The sequence below is a fragment of the Pinus tabuliformis genome, chromosome Q (genome assembly GCF_031772625.1).
Source record: "Pinus tabuliformis cultivar Carrire ecotype Pingquan chromosome Q, CPIR1, whole genome shotgun sequence".
Classification (NCBI taxonomy): Eukaryota; Viridiplantae; Streptophyta; class Pinopsida; order Pinales; family Pinaceae; genus Pinus; species Pinus tabuliformis.
Window position 1 is genome coordinate 702,354,130 of NC_142296.1, and position 25,979 is coordinate 702,380,108.

A 25,979-nucleotide genomic window follows, 5' to 3' on the forward strand; every position below is an offset into this window, starting at 1 on the left:
AAATGGCGACTCCGTTGGGGAGCGAATAGATTGTTTGTTTATCTACATTTGTTTACTTTATAAACTTACAGACGGAGCCTGAATTCAAGCCAGCTAGCCTTCGAACTGCATTTGCTATGCAAGTGCAAAGTAGATCAATGCTGCTTCAGTCTATCTCCGGGTTTTGTTTATGAATTAAACGATTGATTTAAAAGCTCTCTAATTGCCCTCGTGGTGGCTCTAGTAACATCTTTAGATCTACCCCTGTGATTGATTTACTGATTACCACTTACTCGGCCTAAATCCCTGAACTAAGCTGTAAACTGTGACCCGGAACCCAGCTAAAATCTCGTCCCTGGTCCATCGCATTGTGTCTTCTTTGAAACCTGAATGCATCGCACTTCCCGAGTGTAGTAGGTGCATTGCATTTCATTTTCCCTGTGCTACAGGTGCGCTGATCAGACCTCCTCTGCTCTTAGATTTTAGCTTCTATGTTCATACTTTTCAGCGCTATTCAGGAGTTTTGTTGCCTGTAGTTAGTACACCTCTGTTTGAAACCCCTTTCCTTGTTGTTATTCCACCTCCATTGTGCAAAGAACTGTAAATGTTTTTATGTATTTTTGAGTCATTTTCAGTTCTCCTTTACAAAGAAGTAGCGTAATTGTACTATCGTTTCTTGATTCGAAAGTGTCGCAAGTGCCATTTTCAGTCATAGAAGAGAATCTGATTGTTCTTGATAGTCGATTACACTGTTACTCTTGTATTTGATTTGAGTTAGTAGTTTTTCAAGTGTCGAAAGCAAGTTTTCAATTCCAAATAGCAAAGTGTCGTCATTGTCCTCATTTTGTTTTGAAAAGAAACTTGTTAGTAATTGTCGCTTCGAAAAATAATTCAGATTTGCACTTCGCTTTCTTTTTATCATTCACACATTAAGAAGGCTGAAAACAAATACATGCATGTGCATTCGCATTTAGATTGTTTGTTGGTTTGATTTAGGATGGTGCATATAGTATGTGCTCTCTGCTCTTTGTTGAAAGAAAATCATCTCTCTTTCCTTAGTAGCTAGGATTTTCATTGCAAAAAGAAGATTAAACGACTGTTTATCATCTTAGATTGCATTTTAGGAATTGTACATCTACATCACGCAGTGAACCTGAAAGGAAAATTTCTTAAGCAAGATCAACTATAAAATAAATTTAATGAATCTAAAAACGCTTTGGAACCTAACACACAACATTTAGAAGTCTAGGCTAGAGACGTATTCCGGCATCGTAAAGCCTGGTAACTGTTGTTTTCATTGTTGGTTGGGTGATTCCTCCACTTTGAGACGACAAGTGCCAGTACGGACTTGTGCTCCCACGTACCATCGAGTATATTTTGGGAGACCACAATAGGCTTAATCCTTTATCCATAGGAAGCCGTGTCTGCCGCCCTATCGATCGTAATGCACTGAACACAGCATTCGGGAAGATTAACTATTGTACCGTAAAAAGTATTATGCATTTTTGCGATTGGTTTGGTAATCCCTCTGTCTAGATTTCCAGAGTAGTCCCTTTCGTTCCTTTTCAGACTCCTTAACGGAAAAGGTCCATCTAAGCACTTGTCACTTCAGGCTCATTAAAAATCGAAGGCGACTAGAGTCATCTTTTATTTTTTCTCGACTCTTAAAAATTGAAAAAACAAGTTGTGTCAAAGAGTCTAAAATTTATTTTAAATGGAATAAACATCACCTTTCCTACGTTGGTCTTAGGTTGAGAAAAATGGAGTCCACCAACCAAGGAGTTCCCCTTGGAGGAAATCCTAGTCCCTTCTCCTCTTGGGGAGATGTTGGTGCACCCCATATGGCCACATTGTCTCTTCCAGGATTGACAATCGGCTTGCCCGTATGGCTCTTCTCAACTTCTGTCGTTCAGAACACCGCGATTCCTGAACAATCAAGTCAGCAACTAAACGATACCAGAGTTACCCCCCAACCCTCTACTTCGTCCAATTCTTCCTCTCCTCCTTCCTCTTCGCTTGATGAAGCTGGTAAAACCCAAAATCAAGTAACTGAGAAGAAGAAGGAGAAGAAGAAGAAGGAGAAGAAGAAGAAAGAGAAGAAGAAGAAGGAGCCAAAAGCGAAAAGGGGCAACCAAGCATCGTCTAGCGAAAATCCACACATTGCACCGACCAGGCCTAAATCGCCATGTGTCATTTGCAAAGGAGACCACTATCATCGAGATTGTCCTTGCATCCCTCGGATCTTAAGGGACTGGTCTCCTCGGTTGCACAATCCGGTGTCCTCAACCTCTGACGATCATGTTGAGCATACACCGTCAACTAGTGAAAGTGAAGCCCCTGGACAAAAAGGAAAATATAAATTTCCTTGTAAATTGTGTGAAGGCGATCACGCCGTCCACCGTTGTCCCTTATTAGATGAAGCTAAAAGAGTTTTGGACGACCGTCCGGTTTCACCATTACGGCTTCCTCCTGGATATAAGAAACTCTTGCCAAGTTCATCACTAGTTGAAAATCTGGCTGACACGCCCTTGTGGTCGGCCAAAGCGTCTACCATTGAAGATAAACCATCTGAATCCATACAAGACGAAATTCAAAAGGTCGAGGCGGCAGTTGACCCGGTCTTGCCTTCAGAAGGTCCATCTTCAGATGATACAGTCACTGAAGAGAACAAGAACGACACCGTTCAAATTGTCTTCATAAGCACAGACTCCGATGAACATGGGGGCAGTCTACCCGTTCCTTTACCGCAGGAAGGAAGTTCGTCAGAGTCATATCCAGCCGTCTATTCGGTCCCACCTCCAAGCAACCTAGTTGTTTCCTCTGACTGGAATCTACTAGGCAGACCCCGTTTGCCGGCTAGTGTACCATTTCGAATCATTGCTCAAATATATAGAATGGTCATGGCTGGTACCATCATAGATGAAGGGGCTTCTGTGAGTATCCTTTCCTCAACTGCTTGGAAAGCGCTTGGTTCGCCACTGCTTTTGCCTGAGATGAGAAATCTAATAGGCTTTAAAAAAGGAACCAGTCGACCATTAGGGATTCTTCCCAATGTGCCTATAACGTTGAGAAAGAAAACCGTTCACATGAACGTAATGGTAGTCCAAGGACCCCTAGATTATAATATACTCCTTGGACGAGACTATATTTATTGCCTGGGAGCCGTCATCTCCTCACTCTTTAGAGTAATGTGTTTTCCGCACGAAGGAAGAGTGGTCAAGCTCGTAGACCAGCTTTCATTTCCCGGTTCACACATAGCAAATAGTCATATACCAACCCTGAATGGTCTTTTCACGCAAGGAATGTCTCATCAATCCCCAGTCCGTCCTCCTGATGAGCGTGAGTGATTCGGAGGACATGACTGAAACCCAGGGGGCATGCACCCTAGTCTGCTTCGGTAGGAAAACCTTGGGTATAGTGTAGGTTTCCGCGGAGGATATATGACTAGTCTGACACACCCGTCCATTTAGGAAAATGGGATTAGGCTAGAATAAGATTCCCTCGTCAAAGTTATGTGAGTGGAGGCGTCTGCGCCACTCACCTTTGTCTATTTTGGTAGACATCTCCGAGGAAGTGTTTTGTCTGTGACACAGATGGAACAATCTTTGGTAACCTGGAAATTTTTCGCTATACCTGGGGGCATGCAAGCGAAGAGCGATCATTTATTTTTTAAAATTTATAGGTCCTCTAACCCTTTAAACTCATAGGATTGGTCGTTTCCTAACTTGCATAAAGAAAGGATGTGGAGCAAAGCTTTGTAAGGTGCAAGCTTCTTAAAAATGGCATCTTAGATGAGACATCCTTATTATACGACTGGATCGAGCAGTTTTAACGCGGAATTCAAGCTCGTTAAAAAATAAACAAAAGCAATGAGCAAGTGTTTCCCGCAGCGTTTAAGCTCATTAAAAAATGAACCATATTCCGATAAATAACCATCGTGAATGTATTACTTTGGCCTTTGAAGCCTTGGTCATGTTCTCATCATCACCTCCACTCTGTATTGGCCGATCATTCACCTCCACTTGATTTTTTACCCCTTTTGAGGAACAGCTGCGAAGAGTGATCCTATTAGCCATCCTTGTGACACTGCCGTGATTGGAAAATTCCAAACCTTACCTGGAATCAGCTGCTACCCGAATCTATCACTCGTTCCTCAAAGATGAGTCTCCTTTAAGCTCTTTTCAACTAACTCGTAAAATATGAAAAGATTGCCGAGCCATTGGCCTCTCCAGCTCGTTAAAGGGACCGGAAGTGTTATCCCTCCTTTAGATTTTAATCTTTTTGGACCTGAGGGATTATTACACAAAAAGATCGAGCGCTTGTTTTGTTCGGCTCGTTAAAATACTGAAAATTCATCCCTTTTGTATTATTCTATACTTTTTCGGACTTGAGGGATTAGATGACGAAAAAGGATTTTTGGAGTCTCCTTTACGTCCCTTTTTAGACTCTCTAAAATTGAAAAGGACCGAGTTATCTTTGTCGTTAAACTCGTTAAAACCTAATAGCAACAAACTTGTCCATGACAAACAAGAACGAGTTTCACTATCGCTAGGCTCGTTAAAACATAGCGATGGGTTTGCCCGAAGGGAAAATTATAGAACAAGCATATGTTATCCTCCTCAAGCTTGACAAAAATAAAGAGGTACTGGTCAGCAATGACTTAGGAAAAATTGGGAAGAAAACTTGAAGAAACTTTGTTGGTAGCAAGTCGCTCTTGAACATGACACTTTCACTCCACATCCGAGTCGGGTTGGGTTGTTCCATTCACTGGTCACATCACCATGGTTCCGTCACACCATCCACATTTGGGGTTAATGCTACCAATCCATCTTGTCAGTGTCGCCGATATGTTCAAGAGAAGTCGCTCAGAGAATTCACCTGTGTCTCACCCACTGCAATACATTTACACTCCATTCTTTCATGACCGCCACCCTGAACCTTATATCACCAGATCGTTTTCACCTCCATTAAAATCATTTGCTCTGTTCCGTGTCATTGATGTGGGATTCACTAAGACCCTCCTATGACGGATCGCTTCTTGTTGACATCAGCTCATTATCCAAGAAGGCGATCTAGGAACAACCCTTTCAGTACTTTGAAGCTTTCATACCTCAATGGCAAGTTTCTCACTTCCAGCGACAGGTTTACATCAATGGCCTTCGACCGAAAGATTTTGTGTGGTGTTCAATGCCAAGTCCCTTATTCACACCACGTGAATTGTACTGTAGTACCTTGAGGGTCATCATCATTATCGGTGATTCCTCTCACGCCTGTTAACAGCTTACATCATTGGCTGGTAATCAGGCAATGTCTTTCCATGTTCGACTTCAGAACATCTCTCACATGGATCAACTTGTACTTTAAGTGAAGATTGAACGAGATTGAAGACCCCGAATCTAGTTTCATCCATCCGGGCTGTGATATATATTCAGGAAAATAAAGACATCAAATGTACATCATTGTTGCACAGATAATCATCCAATCTAAGGGATGATGGCTCTACCAGAATCATCAGTCTACACTCAGACGATTGTCTGTCCTATGTACATGAAAATGAATTTATAAAGCTGAGCATGGGAAATGCCCGCCTCAGCTAGATCATGAAAATATTATGAAGATAATGTATTGTATTGTATCTTATTACAGGTCGCCTTCCAGCTTGAAAAAACTTCGGATCCTCATGATAAAGCATTTCGCCCGACATCAAAAGATTAACGACCTCATGCTTTAGGGGGAAACTGTTATAGACATTTTTGGGCACTGCAACCCCAATCATAAATGTCCATAAACCAAGGGCTCCTAAGTCCCTAAAGGTTTTATTCCAACCCCTAAAAGAACAAGGTCAACTGATTACAGCATCTCCCAGAAGTTCTCCATGAAAAACTACTCATAACTGGTCAAAACTGGACCATTTCACCTGCTCCATGGTCAAAGTGCGGTGCATCCCACCTGAATACACATAGTAGGTGCGATGCGTGTTGAAAATCCCTTCTATGGGGTGCGATGGGCGAGAGTGGACAAATGGCAGGGTCAATCCGCAATGTGGAGGAGCATGGAATCTTCCAGAAACTTCTCCTGTGACACTTGCCTCTCTGCATTCGACCAGGGATGAGTAAGAGATCATCAATCTCCAAGTGGAATCAAGAACTATCAGAGAGAGGACACTAATCAAATCTCAAAAGCTGACTCATTTCCCTTGCAAACATCTATATATGGATCCCTCATCCCAGAGATCCAGAGGCTGGAATTTTGTATCTTGTAAGGAAGTGTTGTTGGTTTCTTGGTGCAATATCATAGTGTTGGGTGATGTAAGCTTTTCATGAGGTGAAGAAGGGCTTTCTTGCTGAGAGGATGATGCTGGGTCAGAACAATTGGTTGTAATCCTCTTTGCTCTTTCTTGATTATCAATAAAGTTATTCAAGTTTTCCTCCACATTCTTGTATGATTGATGATTTATGCATTTGTGTGGTCAATATATATCTGGTCCTATATTGTTTATGATAATAGATCTATGTTCTTGGATAGTATTATGTTGCTTTGATTCTCCAGGTGCTCTGTGAAGCTGGGTAGACAAGGAAGTGAGTAGCAAAGTTCTATCAGAAGGGAGAGGAATCGAGCAAGGAACCAAGCGCAAGACAGAGGTTGGTCTCCTTATTCTTCTCTTATCTATTTCTCGTAAAGGAAAATGAAAGTAGTTTTTAGTTTGTTTGTTTCTAAGGTAGCTACCAGCCTTAGTGGGACTAGCAGCTCTGCATAGACACTAGTTTTCCCGATAACAACATGTATGCTTGAACATGTCCTAGCAAAATTCCTTGGACCAAAACCATTAGGGTTTTCACACATCACACACATCAACTCCTTTACTAAACATCAATACCATTTACTCTATCTTTTTTCTTTTCTTTTTCTTATCCATACCACTTCTCTTTCACTATATCTTACCCGTTCCCGACTTTTAAACACTGCCTAGTCCACATAATCTCCATGGATGCTCTTGTTTGCTTTCTTATTGTTCTTAAAAGAGTGGAAAAGAATCACCAGTTCTAAGTGTAATAATCATACGTTTACAACGTATTGGATGTCCTATCATTGACCCTCTCTTTCCTCCTTTTTGAGGGAGGTGATAGTTATTCATAGTTATTACTTTAACATCGAATATTTTTAATCTTTTTTTGTTCAATTATCAATCGACGTTAAAATTATATTGGTTACTTTTCTCCATAAGTACTAGATATTTCACTTCATCCATAAAAATATTTCCCTCCTTTCGGTTTTTTTCCTCCTTTTCTCTTTTTTTCTTGTAAAGCCTATAGCTATTATTATCTCGGATCATATATCAATTTAATTATACAGATATATCATAGTTTAGGTATGGAATTTATGCACGAACGTAATGCTCACAACTTTCCTCTGCATCTAGCCATTGTTGAATCTATTTCAATAGGCAGATAATACTCTGATGGATTGTTATCATGTATTTCTTAATTGAAGCATACCAAACCTTTCATTTTATTAAAAGGCTTGGTATGCTTCAATTTTTTGTTTTTATTCTTCATACTTCTTCCCATTCCATTAATAATGGATATGTTCAGTGCCCCTGCATCCAGCAGGAATTGAACCCGTGAGTTCGCCAATTATGAGTTCGGCGCTTTAACCATTCACCCATGGATGCTAGATAAAGATCATCACCATATTCATTCTATAATCTGAGTATAGACTTAGATCTAAACTTGGGTAGTTCGGGATCGAGACCCATTTATATTCTTTCTCTCATACTTTATTCATGTAAAATATTATCAATATACATTCAAATAAAATTTCATTGAATGAATTTGATAATAATCCATATAACTTGTACGAGAGTTGAGAGTTAGTCATCCCCTATCAGAGGTCACCGACCCACATAAGAACAAACGTTAGCTCGTTTTTTCTTCTTGGAAGAAATGACTATAAATAGAGAAATTGGTTTTTCTGGGGCGGACATAGCCAAGTGGACCAAGGCAGTGGATTGTGAATCCACCATACGCAGGTTCAATTCCTATCGTTCGCCCATAAAAGAAGAGAAGAAACAGACTGGATCTGATTCGTTGTCTCATATTTCAGTGAAATAAATTATATCCATGGGATATAATGGTATTGGTTGGTTTCCATGGGATATAATGACCAATTCAGTTTCCTAACTGTAAAACGTTTGATTGGTCAAATACGTCAACAAAATCATTCAATTGTTTTATTTGTGAATTGCGATCCAAATCCATTAGCTAATCGCAAGAAGAGTTTCTATTCTAAATTGGTACTCGAAGCACTGACATTGGTCCTGGAAGTTCCATTCTTTATATGTTCAAAATATCATGTGGAAGGGATGAATGAATAGAAGAGTTTCCAATCGATCCATTCAATATTTCCTTTCTTAGAGGATAAATTCCTGCATTCTAATTATATATTAGATGCACGAATACCCTATTCTATTCATCTGAAAATTTTGGTTCAAACCTTTCGTCGTTGGATCCGAGATGCTCCCTCGCACCCATTACGATCTATTCTCTATGAATATCGAAATCGTATAAATATTTACAAAGATCAATTATTCTCGTCCCCAGAGTAAATATAAGATTCTTCCTGTTCCTGTGGAATTATTATGTCTGTGAATGCGAATCCATTTTATTTTCTCTTCTTAAATTATCCTCTCATTCATGATCGTTGTCTCATGGATCTTTCCCTCAGCGAACTCATTTTCATCGAAGGATAAAACATATTATCATATTTTCTCGTCGAAATTCACTGAAAAGTATCTGGTCATTGAAGGATCCTAACATCCACTATGTTAGATATGGCGAAAGATCTATTATAGCTATAAAGGGTGCTCATATCCTAGTGAAAAAATGTAGATATTATCTTCTAATTTTTCAGCAATGTTATTTCCATCTTTGGTCTGAACTGTATAGGATTTGTTCTCATCAATTATCCAAGAATTGTTCTTCTTCTCCAAGATATTTTTTAAGGGTTCGGATGAAACCTAGTTTGGTTAGAACCAAAATGCTAGATGAGTTATTCTTCGCCGATCTTATTATCGATGAATTTGATCTAATAGTTATGATTGTACCAATAATTGGATTATTGGCTAGAGATAAATTATGTGACATATCGGGGTGGCCAATTAGTAAATTGTCTTGGTCCAGTATAACAGATGATGATATCGTCAATCGATTCAATCAAATTTGGAGAAATATTTTTCATTACTACAATGGATCCTTTGGTCGAGATGGTTTATATCGTATATATATACTTTCATTATCACGTGCTAAAACTTTATCCTATAAACATAAAAGTATGATACGTGTAGTTCAGAAGGAATTAGGTCCAGAACTCTTTAAAAACCCATTTTAAAAAGAACGAGAATTTGATTCTCTTCCTTTTTCATCAAAAGTGAAGGCTCGTTCATAGAGAGAACAAATTTGGTGTTCAGATATTCCCTAGATAAATCCCCTAACTAATTCCTAGCAAAAGATACAGGATCTGAAAATAGAAAATTGATTTGACCAATGAAACGCTCTTTGAGTAATTTCCTCGATTCATAATCATTTTGATTTTTCTATCCAAGAACTAAAATGATTAGGAAATAGATACATTACATGGGGAAAGTCGTGTGCAATGAGAATTGCAAGCACGGTTTGGGGAGAGATTTCCCGCTCTTACTGATACTAAAGGAGCAGATCATCCACTCCATCCAACAAGCTCTGGGTTCGAGTCCTGGGCAACCTGGATCAAATTTCTGATAGGTACCTCTGTCCACTTATTTTGGTTCTAGATCAAACCAAGTTTTTTTCATATTTGTTTCTATTCATAAGGAACGAACTATCGCATTATGGGTTCTCTAGAAAGGTTATAAAGAATTTCTATTCCACTCATATCAATTTCTTAAGAATTCGGTTCCAAAATTGCGTTGCACTTCATTATAGCGAAAACAAATATTGATTCGATCCTATATGTTCTCATTGCAAATGATCTACCATTTCTGGAAGTAGGAATAAAGAATTTGATGGACTATCTAACCACAGGTAGATCTATAGAGTGTGGAATATATGTAGAAAAGATAGAATCTATCTAAAATACCTTTATATTCTATCTATATAGTATATATTTCTGGTGTAAGCACCGAGGGACAGATGGTAAATATAACGATTTGACACGTACTGTTGGTCACATTAATAACCTAATTCTCGCGTTCGAGAGCAAGCAAATCATAAAACTTTACGAAAGCAATCTCGAAAGAAACTTGGTATTTTGAATAGTGCCTTCTTGTAAAATGTATTAAATTATTATTCATCATTTGTAGATTTTTTGATATGTTATCTACTTTTTATTTCTTTTTGAGTGAAGTCAATATTTTTGAGTGAAGTCAATGTATTATAGCCTAACTACACCATTTAGTATTGATGCCTCATGTTAGTTTTCCATTCTTTATTTGTATAGCTTCCATCATAGAACCATTTCTTTATTGTACATGGTGAACTATTTGTACCACTACAACTTCACTATTAGTTACACTTTTATACAACTATCGGGGATTCATATCCTTTCATCATCACAACAACACAACTTATATATTAAACACTATATTATCATATAGAGTAAACATCATTTAGTCATATGTACGAACAAATTAAAATCCATGTAGTTTTGAGAATTTCAAGATAATTTGATTACACAAAAGTGACTTAAGCTAGTCAAAATTAATTAAAAAAAGAGTTCTAAGAAATTATTAGGTCACGCAAAGATTAATTCTACATTGAATAAGCTTGAGAAACCATACAGATAAATAAATAGATAATCTTTTTCTTTTTTTTTTTTTTTTTTTTTTTTTTTTTTTTTCAAAAGGTGGAAAAACCTATCAAACTCAGTTTGTCAAACCAACAGTGAGGACAGCCATCTCTGGCTGCTATCCGCAAATGTCAGTTGACACATCACTGTTATCAAGGAAAACCACGCCACCTGAAATAACCCGCTGGTGGTCCGTAAGGGAGCAGGCTATCACTCCTGCCAGATGCCTCTGGGTCTTGGGCCGTTAACCTGTTTCCTTACGTCCGAGGAAGACGAGCTCTTAGCCAAGCAGAAGCAGTTTTAGGGCATAAAAACAAAAAGATTAAAACCATAATAGTTTAATGTATCTAATTAAACTATTAATAAACCCATTGAAATAAGCAATCAATAAAACATTTTTACTTTAAAAATAACAAACTATCATTGAAATAAAATTTTAAAAAATGATATTCATTCACACAAATAGATTCAAAACTAAGCTAAATGTTGCTTTGAAAATGATTTAAGAAAAATAGAATATCAATTAAAAAATAATTGCAAAATAAAAAAACTTTTAACCTATAAATTTATAAATAATTAATATATTTATAATTCTAACCTATCATTCCAATATATAACAACATAATCCATTCATAAAATTTCCACATAAATTATTAATAAAACATATTTCTATATAAATTAAAATAAATTATCATAACACACCATGAAATTAGCATTTCAGCCGACAAAATGCACATACATTGTCATGAATTTTTATGAATCTCATAAAAGAATAGGTGAATCCATAAAAATAATGGAATGGAGTATATATCCAAAGATGTTCCATAAGATTTAACGAACTCAATCATAACGTCGTTTTGGAGTGTACTTGCTAACAATTCGTCCATTTATTGATTGCGTAGGTCTTGCATTCTTTTCGTAACCCTGCAAAATACAATAAATTGAAGATCAGAATATTAATGATTCGTATTTATCACAATATTATTATTAATTTATATATGAATCAGGAGTTTTTATTAATTTGAAATTAAAGATTTTTTAAACTGAAAATTATAATATCCAAAGTAACGGCAAACATTCCTTTAAACATCTTTTTATAATTTTATAACTTTAAATAGTTTGAAATTCTAATGTTAAAATTAACCAAACTGGAAAGAAAATTAGGGTTTAAAAACTAATTAAAAAAATCAATATTAAAAAAATCAATAATTAATAATTATTTTTTAAATTATTATTATTATTATTTAATTTTAAAGTCAATATTAAATTAGACACCCAATACCAAATAAATGTATAAAATTTATTTGTTTCTATGAGACAAAAAAGAACTTAGTAATTTTTCTACTAAATACATTTCCTAAATTATTAAATGTTATTAAATGTTAATTTTACAAAAACACGTACAGCTGACTAAATGATTCATCTGTGTGGAAACCAGTCTTCACACAAATTTTAAACATAATTTATTTACCTCCATAATATCAATTAAAATCCAAAATCAAATAATAAATCCTGGGTTAAGTAATATCACAAACTATCCCATTGTAACATTATTGAGTTAACAGCAAGCAAGCGAGAGAAGACCCAGTACGTACATCATTCACAGCTTCGTGCAGAGCCTTGACTTGGTCTTTCGAGACTGTCCTTACCTGCACAGGGTTTAATGAAAAAGAATCAGGTCACAGGGTCGATACACACAGGCACAGATTTGTGGTTAGGCAGTAACGTGACGGGCGATAAAAATACCTTGTGAATCACGGTCCAGATGACTCCCTCCGTGCAAGGAGGAGTGGTGAGGGATCCCGTGTACCGGTAATATTTCCTGCTACCAAATTTTATGTGCATCGGATTCACCACGCCCAGGGGTTCCACCGGCGGTTCCAGATCCGCAATGGCCTTGATTTCATCCATTAACTGTTCATTATACCCAAACATAGTGAGCATTAAAACATAATCGCCTCATAATCTGCTAATGAGGCAAAATGAGATTCGTATACAAATATACCTCTGCCATGAAAGTGTCAGGCCTGCCAAACTTGTAAATGATTCCAATCACGGCAATTTCACCGTCCTGCGCTTGGTGCAGCATATGGATTTCTAAAGGATGCCTGTTTCAATGCAAAACCCTTTAGCAACGCCTAAATAGCAAAGTATAATTTAGTGCAGCAAACATTGACAAGAGGGTTTTGAGATTCTACTTTTTTCCATCAATAGTGTGCTCGGCCGGGGCGTGCCAATGGCTTTGACGCAGTGTGAATCTTTTCCCTCCTATCTCAACACCACCGGCTCCTTCCGACCAGTTCACCTGACGCAATACAGCCAGAGGTGTAAGAGAATCGAACCCGAAACCTTAAATGGAAAAAAGCATTAAAAGAAGAGAGAATCGAACCCGAAACCTTTATATGGAAAAAGCGTTAAAAGAAGAGGGAATCGAACCCGAAACCTTTAAATGGGAAAAGCGTTAAAAGAAGAGAGAATCGAATCCAAAACCTTTAGATGGGAAAAGCGTTAAAAGAAGGTTTTCTTTACTGACCATGATGTCGTGACCCCTGTTCACAAGGGTTGCTTTTGCAGGGTAATAGAATCTGCGGAGCCTGCCCAGGTCCGGAGAGATTAAGGCATGTCTCTTCACCACATCGATGGGAGACTGATGCGTCCCGTTCCCGCAGGACTTCCATTCCTCCTTGAGCTCCCCCCAGTGCTCAGGCCCCTTGGGACCCTCTTTGTACTCGAACTCACTCTCATCCTCTGTTCGTGCAAACCAACAAAATCGAGTTTCAGATTAATCTCTGCAAAATTCTATATGAAGATTTAAAAAAACACAGTTATAAAGGATATTTGACAAATTACCAACTTCCTGAGTTCGAACGCCGGCGATGAAGACGATCAGGGCAAATGCAATGAATACCGATATTACAGATCGCGCCATAGTAAGGAAGCGCAGCAAATAATGGGCGGGACAGTAGAAGGTTTGGTTGAACAGAGGCAAAATATAGAAAACGAAATAACATAAAAACCAGACACTGAAGCTTACCTGGTAGTCACTTGGCTTCCTCAATCGCCCTGCCTGCTATTTATTTCTTAGTTTGGCAGAAGAACGCGGTTGCGTGGGATGTGATTTCGGTGGGAAAATAATAAAAATAATACAATTTCCTGCAACATTCGTGAATGACCAGGTCGTCTCGGTCTGCTACGAAGATGGTAGAGCTTTCAAGTCCTTAACATCAGTTGTATCATGAAAAGGACGTCGGGCCACATAAATATTTCAGGCACTACCCAGTCTCTGCCGGATTTGTTCTTCTCGGCACCCATACCTGAATGAAATCATTGCATCTTATGTGAATTCAGGTTAACATGATTTAGTCCTCCGGTGGGTTGTGGCCAACTCCTATTTCTTACTCCATAGAAAAGTTAATGCATTCTGACATGCAAGGGGAATACCAGTTTCCTTGCTGCTAAAGTGCCAAAGTCAACTTTGAGGGAAATATAAATGCAAGGAAACTGCTATTCCCCTTGCATGTCAGAGTGCATTAACTTTTCTATGGGGTAAGAAATAGGAATTGCCGTGGGTTGTGTAGTGCAGGGCGCATCAATACAATTTAACGTGATTTTAGTGTGTAAATTTCCCTGGTTCACGTTTTTATGATTTCTTCCGTTTAGGTAAGAGTAGGAGACTTTTCAACCAACATAATTTGAATTAGCAACAATTGGTCGAAGAATTCTAAAGTTACGTAGGTTGAATGAACTCTTAAAGGACAGTAAAGTGGTACTTCATGTAAAATGGTCGTTGATGTAACGTGCAGATGGAAGAATTGTTCACATCTTCAAATTAATAATTAAGAATCAGATCGTACTCACCAAAATCTCGAGGATCATTATCTTTGACAGGGATTTGTAAGGTGGAGGTGGTTTCGTTTTGAGAGGTTACTCTTTTAAGATATTATTTTTAGCAGAATGTTTCTTAGTAGCACGTTGGTATATAATGTATTCAAATTTTTTTATTGATTAGTTATTAGGTTTTCTCACTAAAAATTTTTAAAATTTATTAAAAGTTTAACATTATGAAATTAAATATATTATTTTTTGATAAAATTTTATTTTATTTATCTTAAATATGATTGGTTGAAATGTCTCCCTTTTTTATGGTGTGATGATGCAAGAATTGACTTTTGTGTACTCTATTATTATTTATTATGTACTAATTACTATGTACAATAAATATAAATAATTTGAAAAATAACATTACTATGTAACATAAACACAAATTGTTTGTATTTAAATTCAAAAATTCAATTTTTTCATTGGTGTAAAGTATTGAATAGACAATTTGTATGGGTTTTATTTTTTAATTTAAAAAATATAAATTTGAAAAAAATATGCTAAAATAACATGTGTACAATTTGTACAACTCTCATTATATCAATCTATACTCTAACTACATGACATGTGTTCTATAATATGAGCATTATGTAAAAAAATTGTCATCATTCAATATTAAATAAATAATTATTAACTTGTTATCATTCTTTTCAATGTCAATTAGATATATATATATAGATATATATATATATATATATATATATATATATATAAAACCTTTATCTACCAAAAAAATGTTTAATTATATTTTAAAAATTAATAAAAAAAAGTTAAACAAATATTCATATAACTCATTTTGCAATTTTATTATTGTTTAGAGTACATACAACACATCATGACATTAAAATATTTTATTAAACTAAGCGGCGGGGAACGCTAGCTATGCAGCCATGTTTTTATTTTAAGTGGAGGAAAAGTCGCTGACTTTTTTTTTAATTAATTAATGAATAAGATTTAATGTTTTCCGAATAACCTTCATCTTATAACTCGATCTATAGTTGTGAGTTGGGTGTTACAACTTCAAAAAAATATTTGAATTAAGAAATTATGTTGATTTCAAGTGTCGCCCAATCGCACTTGCCACTAATAAGTGGCGGTTGAGCTAATTCAGGTAACGCGGCAATAATTGTTCTTGCAATTTCATATCTACACTTTTAGTGTGTGTCCATTGACCCATGAAGGCTTCTGCCGGCAACTATTCTAACGATGTCGTGGTTGTCCATTTAGTAATAGCCATCCTTAGAATTTAGTTTCACTTGTGAGGAACTTCGATTCTGCGACACTGAAACGATCCCTTTTTCGTTTTTCTCCAACACGAAAATGGAACACCAGTTGTCACGCCCCTATCCTGGTGGTAGTCTTCCAACCACTCATAGGTGCGTGCGGCACCGCCACACTTTTTCCTTTCACTAATACTCAAATGTATGGACTACGCCTAACCAAACACTTAGCCAAATTTTACTTCAAGTGTTATAACAAAGCGGAAATAAACTTCAATTAATCTTCATCAAATATAAATGCACATCAGATAAAACATTCAACACATCATCATAATGGGAGGGGCAACTCCCATAAACTGATGTCTGCCCAATATCAATATAGATACAAGTCATGCAGTTCAATTGTACATAAAATTACACAAGTGTTGTGTTGTCAACAACTAAGACCAACAATCCACCACTTCACAAGTTATCACCTCAAATTTCTTGCCAAAGTCGTGCCTTGGCACACCCAACCAAGTTTTTGTTGACTGCACCTTTTCCTTGGCATGCACACGTCCTGGACCTTTCACTGCAAGCTCACCCGCAAATTCAACTTGTTCTACACATTGTCCTGCCCATCATGTAGCGTTGCACGCCGTGTCACTACCAGGCACGTTGCACACCTGCTACCAAAACTAGCTGCACACGCCACCTAGCGCCCTCGTGTCGTTCACCTGGTCTACCCACACCTTCACATTGTTTGCATCAACTCTTGTCACCCTTGGGTCAGGTCGCACTTATATGCACACCCAAACGGGTCTCAACCCAGTCGATACCAACTCTTGGCACTCTAATCGCAAGTCTACCCGCCTGTCAACATCATCGTGTTTCCTGCGTGCAGCGACCAGTAACCAGTCTTCTCGTTGCACAAGTCTTAGCCTGCCTACACCCAATGTTCAGTGCGGCCTACCTGTCACACACGGTCCTTCTGTACTCCGCCGAAACCCAAAAACCCCAAACTTTTGCCTAGCAAACACAACCCTGCGTCCACGCACTCAGCCTGTTGCTTTCAGCTCCTTCGCTTGTCTTCTACGTTCCTTCTCCAAGTTCAATGCTTTCTCCTTGATGCTTTTAACGCCATCCTCCAACGCCTATATAAATGTATGCTTACCCATGGTAAGCTCAAGGGTCATGACCCTTTAATGGTCACACCATCCAAAGTCATGTCGGCCTACACATATAAATCATGTGTCGACCCTCCATATAAAAATTGCATCGCTATCCATCGTATGGTCACTTCGTTGGTCCATGCCAACACTTTCCCACCTCGTTGTTTTGCTGCCTCCCACTGTCGTGCTTTACCTCGGGTTGCTCGGGTCGGCCACCCACTCACTCGACTCACCCAACCACATATCGCACGACTCATCCAACCGCACGACTCGCTTGATGCCCACACATCTCGCCCGCCCACTATGGGCGTGTTCCCACCCAACGCCTTTTCCTAATGTGTTCACTTGACGCATTCACCAAGTCGCAGATCCACCCGAGTTGGCTAGTATGGGCACCCGTCACACATGGGCATGCTCACTACAACTCAGTTTCCTTTAACAGAATGTCGCCCCATGTCGTCGTACTTTGCCCGAGTTGGTCAATACGAGTGCTCGTCGCACATGAGCGTGCCCGCCTTGGGTCTGACACTGTCCACCACTCTAAAAATGTTGTTGCCCTCGACAACACCATTTCAGCAAACTCTATTGCTAAGACATATCAATATATGTGGGCACCCAGATAGCTCCACCCATGACCTACTCCAAGTTAAAATATGTCAAAATCTACAATAAAATCATGTGTTGGATCCCCCTATGATGGTGATTTGTTGGGTAGCTAATCCAACCATAACATCGCCTCCACAAGAATGCATGCTCCCTACATCATCATGACCATCTTCGCATCCTTTTGTCAATCATGTCCATCTCGCCCCAAGTGTCTTCTCATAAGTATAGAGGACTCACTTCCATGAGTAGAAGATAATAAGCCTCACCCCCATGCCAGTATAAGAAGAGGTAGGGGATGGGAAAGTCGATGGCTCTCCATCCTCCTTCTCCAATAGCTCAATCCATCTATCCAGATCTTCCTCCTCTAATCTCTGCATGTATGCTTTCGAGCTCTCCTCCTCGTCTTTGGTCTAACATCATTTCCTTCCACTACATCTAGTCTGTCTGTCAAATCCAGGATAATATCAGACAATTCTCTAATAACCTGTGACTTCTCCATGAGTTTTGTCTCTACTGAAGACAACCTCTCATAAATTTCTTCATCTCACTTGATGTCCTCCACATTCATCGCTGTCAATTTACACCCAGCTGACATAGCTGCCATGGTTGGTGCCCCGAAAGTTTCATCATCTCGTTTGTCATAAATGTACAACTTCTTCATATGTGACACCATCATAGCCTCATACTACTTTCCTCGCAACTTCTTCAACCCAACTTTCCTCGCAGCTTCCTCCCAGATGAAGTTATGAGTCACATCACTGTCCACCATTGTGAGTAAAGTGCCTTGCCCAACCTTCATGTTAACATATTCCAACTTGTTCCTCTTTAGATCTCGCCTTGGGACAACTTCCATATATACTGCAGCTCCCAAAATCTGCATCACCCCAACTGTTGGATCTTCCTTCTTCTTCTTCGCATCAGTTTGCGCTTCTTCATCCACCGTTGGTCTAGAAGGACAATTCTTCAGCATGTGGTTTTCTCCGCACAACCAACATTTCAAAGGCCTCTTCATCTTCTACTTGTCATTCGATCTTGAATGCTCCTCCTTTGTAGTTTTCTCCTTTGGTTTATCATACTTCTTCTTTCTCTCTTCGGTCCCTTCATCATAATGTTCTACTAGTCGATCAACCGCAACAAATGCTTCTTTTAGAGTTTTTATCTTTTGCCTCTTCACCTCATTGCATGCCCAAGTTTTCAATCCTATGATGAAATTGAACACCTTGTATTTCTCCACCATGTCAGGTAGTTCCAAGATCGCACTTGAGAATTCCCATTGATATGCCTATAGACTCCCTATTTGCTTAATGTATCTAATATTCGTCTTTGCATCCCAAGTCTCATCTTGTGGGCTAAAATGAGTCTACAACGCCTTCTTCATATCATCCCAAGTAGAGATGACATCAACATCACCATTGGAAATATGATCTAACTTCCATCTCCACCACATATTAGCATCCTTACTAAGGAATTGAACAACTATTTTGACCTTGGCTTCATCATCAGGTATCCCCAAGTGCTTCAAGTATTGCTCCATATCCCATAAGAAATTTCCAAGTGCTTTGGAACTCCTCAACCCATCATAATAAACAGGTTCCTTGACTTTCACATGAACAGTCCCTCCAATTGGTCCTTGCCCAATGACTTTCTTCAAAACAACTATTTCGTTCCAAGCATCGTCAAGATATTTCTGCAACTTCAAGATTTCATCCAAACCTTGGTCTCTTGGAGCCCCAATGTTCTTGACTTCCTTCATATACTCACACCGAATCTTGAGGTTCTCATGTGCCTCCTCCAACTTCGTGAACTTATCACGAAATTCATCATTCTCATCTTCCAACGAAGCTACCTTCGAAGCAAACTCCTCCATAAGGTCCAATACCCTGTCCATAAAAATTGTTCTGGCATCCCTGCTAGATTCACCTATCACCTAAGGTTCTTCCACCTGGTTTGCCATCAGTGTTTCTTGTGATCTTGTTAAGACCACACACCAATTCGTCCAAATTTGACCCTGTAACCTGTCCTTGTCAAACTTCTTCAACCTCAATCAAAGCCCTGCAGAAAGTGGGCTCTGATACTAACTGTCATGCCGCTATCCCGGTGGTATTCTTTCAACCAATCATAGGCGGGTGCGGTACCACCATACTTTTTCTTTTCACCAACACTCAAATGTACGGACTACGCCTAACCAAACACTTAGCCAAATTTTACTTCAAGTGTTATAATGCAGCGGAGATAAACTTCAATTAATCTTCATCAAATATAAATACACAATGGATAAAACATTCAATACATCATCATAATGGGAGGGGAAACTCCCATAAACTGAATTTTGCCTAATATCAATATAACTACAAGTTCTGTAATTCAATTGTACATAAAATTACACAAGTTTCGTGTTGCCAACAACCAAGGCCAACACTCCACCACTTCACAATCATGCCTTGGCATGCCCAACCAAGTTCTGTACTAACTGTACCATTTCCTCGGCCTTCACACGCCCTCAACCTTTCACCGGAAGCTCACCCATAGCTTCAACCAATTACGCACATTGTCGTTCCCGTCATGTAGTGTTTCATGTCATGTCACTACCCAACACACTGCACACCTGCTACCCGAACCAGCTGCACACTCCACCCGGTGCCCTCGTGTCATTCACTCAGTCTACCAGCACCTTTGTGCTATTTGCATCAACCCGTGTCACCCTAGGGTCGGGTCGCACTTATGTGCAAACCCATGCAGGTCTTGGCCCACCCGACACCAACACTCAATGCTCTAACTCAGGTCTACCCGCATGTCAACGTTGTTGTGTTTTCTGCGTGCAGTGACCTGTAACCAGTCCGCCCATCACAAAAATCTCGCCCTGCTTGCACCTGATGTGCAGTGCGGCCTACCTGTCGCACATGGTCCTTCTGCACTTTGCCGAAACCTAGAAACCCAAACTTCTTCCTAGCAAACAAAGGCCTGTGTCCATGCACTCCACCTATTGCTTTCAGCTCCCTCACTTGTCTTTTGTGTTTCTTCTCCAAGTTCGATGTTTTCTCCTTGCCTTTAACGCCATCCTCCAATGCCTATATATATGTGTTCTTACCCATGATAACCTTAAGGGTCGAGACCCTTCAATGGTTAGCCCATCCAAAGTCATGTCGGCTTGCACATATAATTCATACGTTGACCTTCCATATAAAAATCGCATCGCTCTCCATTGTATGGTCGCTTGGTCGACCCATGCCAACACTCGCCCACCTCATCAGTTTGCTGCCTTCCACCACCGTACTTTACCTGGGTCGCTTGAGACGACCACCCGCTCACCCGACTCAAACAACCGCATATCGTATGACTCGCCCGGCGTCCACACGTCTCGCCCATCTGCTCTATGCTTGTACCCACTCACTATAGGTGTGTGCCCGCCTAACGCCTTGGACTGACACACTCACTAGACACGTTCATCAAGTCGTACATCCACCCGAGTTGGCTAGTATGGGCACCTGTCACACATGGGCATGCCCAGTACAACTCGGTCGCTTTTAATTAAATGTCGCCCTGTGTTGTCACACTTTCCCCAAGTTGGTCAATACAGGTGCTCGTCGCACATGAGCACGCCTGCCTCAACTCGGGGACCTAAAACTAGTTCTACCATGGTACCGACCTCTTCCCTAACTGCAAAATACCATGTGAGGAATTTCACACAAATTCTTGATCATTACACCTTTGTCCTGAGAGTTATTAGACCTTTTAGTGGAGGTATCTCATCAATTCCTACCACTGGGGTGGACCTTCCACCAAATCTCTGATATTTATATATAATGGAAATGAAGGTTTCATTGAATGGTTTACAAAAGCATAGGCTTCATGTTCGACTTTGCACAACAGTTTAATGCCCTGCTTGGTTTTATTGAGGTATATGGGATCTATTTGTTATGACCTAAACTTTTGGAGGCTTCTTGATTTGAAAATATAAGCATGGGAATTTGGAAATTTTGATTCTCTGTAATTTTTCTCATATGGTTTTCTAATTTTTATTTCCAACATCGCATTGATGATCATTCAATGCCATTTTGAATCCAAAAAGTTGCCTACATCAATTCGAATACCCGCAGGTTTCGATTTTCCCCATAGGCTTTGGCCAATTTTGCCACATTGATTACAGATCTTGAGAAAAGTTTGTCAGCAGAGTATTCACATGTAGTTGTATTTGGAGGGGAGTAAGTTGAAATATTTTGTTGAATTTTGATCCTAATGTTTATACCTTCAAGTACTAATGATGTAATCACATTTAAAGAAGGAAATTTAATGAAGAATGAAACTTGTATGTAATTTGCAGTGTTAGCTGCTTAGTTTCAATTGAAATACCCACACATTACAATTGGTGCAGTCTCGTCCTCGACACCAATTTTGTATTTCGATAACATCACACCTCCAGAGAGTTTCGACAACACTGTTTCTTCAAGACTTCAAGGTATAAATTTCTTGATTATGAAAAAGTTGCACTTTTGAGTGGATCTTTTAATCTTTTTTAGTTTTTGTGTTACACACATTCTTAATTTTGCATGGCGGAGTGAAAGTGAAAATTGCTTCAAAGTGATCAAAGGTTCCTGGAATGTTATAGATAACTTGACATGCTCCTCACAACCTAAAATCTCCGAGAATTGTGCTCAAATTTGTAGGTAACAACATTGACCTTATATCAAATTCATTCCATAGTTCCATGTATCACAATACATATGACTAGTAGGACGATGAAATTACATGTAGTATGATGTATGTTTTAACATAAGAGACCTTCATTGTTACAGAGCAAATAACCATAATGATACTATTGAGAATGTAGGCGGGTGGTTCTATGATGCTTACTGCACCAAAGCCATGACATATTATCCATTTCAAGCCAACTTTGTTCAACATTTACTAGCATATCCTGTGAAGCAAGTAAATGAAGCACCCATTTTACATAAACACTGTATTCATTTTTTTTAAGAAGTTTTCATGAATTTGAACTATGTAGAATTTGATTATTTGAGAGTTATTGAAATCACTAAATCCATTTATGTAATAAAAAAAAAAAATTAAACAAACATTATCTCATCAAAATTTATTTTTGCCAATTCCAACTAAAACTTAAACAACACCTTTGTTAATTTGTATTAACAGAATTAATAAACAAAGTATGTTTGACTATAATTTATTTATATTGTTTTGTTGTTCCTTGTAACAATAGACCTGCAAGGCTATAGATAATCCCTCTGGCGGTATAGACCTCTTAAGCTAATTATACAGTGCGGTAAATGTTTATTATAATTACACTAGGGGCAATTGTAGTTTTAACCTTGTGTTGATTGTGGATTTTGGGATCCTACAGATATGGGCGACATCAAATAATTGACCTGGCCCATTTCTCACTGATCCTTGAATATTCTAGGGATCAACAACTTAGGGGTAACGCTCATGGAGATGATGGCTTCCAATTTTAAGTTGAATATTGTTAAGGGGTTACTATTATTTCTTTTGAAAAATTCTTACAATACCATAATCACCACATGGTATGGAATGAATTAAATGTCTAACAATGAATATGGGATTTAGTTTTTTATAAAAAATTGTTGGCATTGTGGTGAATTGGTAATTCGTTAAAGTATATGCAATGTTAAGTCAATTAATTAAATATATCAATAACTTATGACTGAAACCATAAATCCCAAATCCCAAAGAACCCACATAAAAATCTCTATCCAAAAATCCTAAACCCTACTAAGAAGCTCATAGGAAATCTCTATCCCAAGTTTCACTTACTATTAGAAATTAGTTACATAACATAATAGAAACCTGGATTAAAGCATTGCAAGCAAATTCAATCCATGATTTTCCCTAATGTTTAACCTACTCAAAAAATATTCTCAAATCCTACTCATATGAGTGAGGTCATTTTCTTTTTTCACTTCACTCATGTCCATCCATTTCTAGAATATTTCCAAAATCGAGAATCTTATCCATGCTTTACCCCTGAACAATCAACTTGTGCGCATTCAGTGATTAATTATATCAAAAGTTCAAGTCATTCATTTCGTTTCAAGATATGATTTATCAATTTTCGTTTAATGTTTCCTTACATTTCCAAACCATTATACTGTAGGTTTTTCCATAAATGGTTGTTCCCATGGCTGATGACCCAGAGACCAGTATATTTCCTTATTTGACCTTCTGTTAGAAAGACAAAGCAGAAAATACACAAAATTTCGCACACACACAATAACAAGAGTTGCAAATCTTCTATTGATCAACAAAACTTGATTTGACTTCATTACAATGAACCCAGTGAAGGGTATTTAAACTTTTTCATCTAATGACTCGCCCAAAATAACTTAGCATGCACACACACTCTAAGTTAGACTTTACCCAAAATATGACTTAACTAGAACTCTCTCAACTTGACTCAGTTAATTGACTCTCCAAATTTAGCCAACTCTTGCATGCGAGAGTAATTACAATTTCCAGCACTTCCCCCTAATTATGACTATATGACTCAACATAACTCAAACATGACTCAACGTGATTCAACTATCCCTGCTAGGCTTACAATAGAAAGTGACTCAATCACTCAAACATACATGTTGGTCTATGTCTCATCTAGGCTTACAATGACTCAAAACTTTTACAATTTTGCATTTTCTTTTTCATTTTTTCCATATTTTATATCCTCGAAATTGCTTCATTCTCTGTTGTGCTTTCTTGCTATAGGCTCCATATTTCTTTACTTGTTGCTACTACAATGTTTCTTTGACTTGTCTTGAATTTGATTTGAGTCGGTCTTCTACAACTTCCTCTTCACAATTCGTTCAACCATGGATTTCTACCACAATATATCATCTTCAAACTATCTTCTTTGCTTTGCTTCTTGTGCTTCATATTCCTAACTTTCTTTCTGCCATATTTTTTTGATACTAGAATCTTCTCTTTTCTTCACTTCATTGCTAAAAATTGTTTTAATGCATTTTTCCTTGTTTTCAGAAACTTCCATATCCTTCTCTTCACTTTCATAATCAGGCACTACTGCTTTTTTTCTGTAATATGCACACTCAAGATCATTATTCACCATTTAATTCAATTCTTTTATTCCAACTAGTGATTTAAGACTCTCATCAATTTGTTCAATTGGCTTCTCAATCGATTCTTCATTGATCTTCAAATTTGCATCAAACTTATTAGCAACTTTGTTTCAACTTCTGCTCCCATGTTAATCTAAACACATGCATATTAAAAACAATGTTAAAAACATCTTTGTTATATTCTTTAGTGAGAGATTCCCGCTCTACTCTTCTTTCTCTACCTTTTTTTTGGTCTCTGTCATTACATCATAATTTTCATTTTCTACCCTTTTACCAACCTTTGTTGCTGCAAATATGTTGTCTTCCACTTGGATTCCATACACAAATGGGTCTCTCACCAAATAACAACGTATCAATATGTTCTTTCTGTTGCATAATGTGCAACTAGTAATCACGAGTTAAATTATCTTCATCAAATTTAACATCAACATTTCCAATTGTTGGATCCACCAAACCACTTGATACTCTATTGATAGCTTTATCTATTCCAAACTCAGTTGTTGCTTGTTGACACACTACTTCATGAGAAATTCCAACTGCTTTATAACTTACTGCTACAATGGCAGCTTCAACCTTCAATTCTTCAACAAACATGGCACTTACAATATTGCCAAATCAATCCCTGTTTCACAAATTTCTTTACCATAATGTTCATCTACAATATGGTGGGTTATCCGAGAGTGCATGTGTTCATTGACAATTCCAAACCCATCAACTATCGCTAGATTCACCAATTCACATCTCACTTTGCGGTCATCATCCACATGTATTTCGTCATAATGGGATATACCATCATCTGCACAATCCACGTTACAGTGGATTCCTTGAGCATTTATATGATCTTGCTCTGCGTCACACATAGTGGCTTCAACTTCTCTCTCTGCAATCTTTGTTGCATCTTCTTCATCCATATGCATGTCTGCATAATGGCTTTTAATTTTATGGTCTTGATGACCATGATCCACTTTTGAGTGAGATTCTCCAAGCTTTGTTGTCTAGTCAAAGTTTTGCTCTTCTACTCTCAGATCTGCGACCGACTCAATAGACTATAACACATCTTGTTGTTGCATGTTACTCCCCCTTGGACCAAATTCTTCTTCCAAGATCTTCCATGCTTCTTTGGAATTTGTAGCTTTTGCTACTTTGCACAAACACTTCTTATCCAATGTCTGTTTTATAAAATTTAGTGCTAAAGCATCACATACTTCATCATATGGGTTATT

General features: G+C 38.1%; 1 protein-coding gene and 1 pseudogene across 1 annotated transcript; one reads left to right on the forward strand and one right to left on the reverse strand.

Moving 5' to 3' along the window:
• Window positions 1-11,565: 11,565 nt before the first annotated feature.
• LOC149221490 (alpha carbonic anhydrase 7-like) lies at window positions 11,566-14,255 on the reverse strand. Its single transcript, XM_089382983.1, has 7 exons — window positions 13,651-14,255; window positions 13,334-13,548; window positions 12,999-13,105; window positions 12,806-12,908; window positions 12,547-12,714; window positions 12,396-12,449; window positions 11,566-11,724 (listed from the first exon to the last, which is right to left on the reverse strand). The coding sequence occupies exons 1-7, from the start codon at window positions 13,727-13,729 to the stop codon at window positions 11,641-11,643; spliced, it is 810 nt and encodes a 269-aa protein (XP_089239109.1). The 5' UTR covers window positions 13,730-14,255; the 3' UTR covers window positions 11,566-11,640.
• A 6,991-nt stretch (window positions 14,256-21,246) lies between these two features.
• LOC149221491 (uncharacterized) lies at window positions 21,247-23,036 on the forward strand (annotated as a pseudogene).
• Window positions 23,037-25,979: the final 2,943 nt, after the last annotated feature.

Coding starts and splice junctions, on each gene's coding strand:
- LOC149221490 (XM_089382983.1), bottom strand. CDS start 13,729: ATGGCGCGATCTGTAATATCGGTATTCATTGCATTTGCCCTGATCGTC. Junction 13,549..13,650: donor CGTTCGAACTCAGGAAGTTG/GTAATTTGTCAA, acceptor TTGCACGAACAG/AGGATGAGAGTGAGTTCGAG. Junction 12,715..12,805: donor CTGACACTTTCATGGCAGAG/GTATATTTGTAT, acceptor TATAATGAACAG/TTAATGGATGAAATCAAGGC.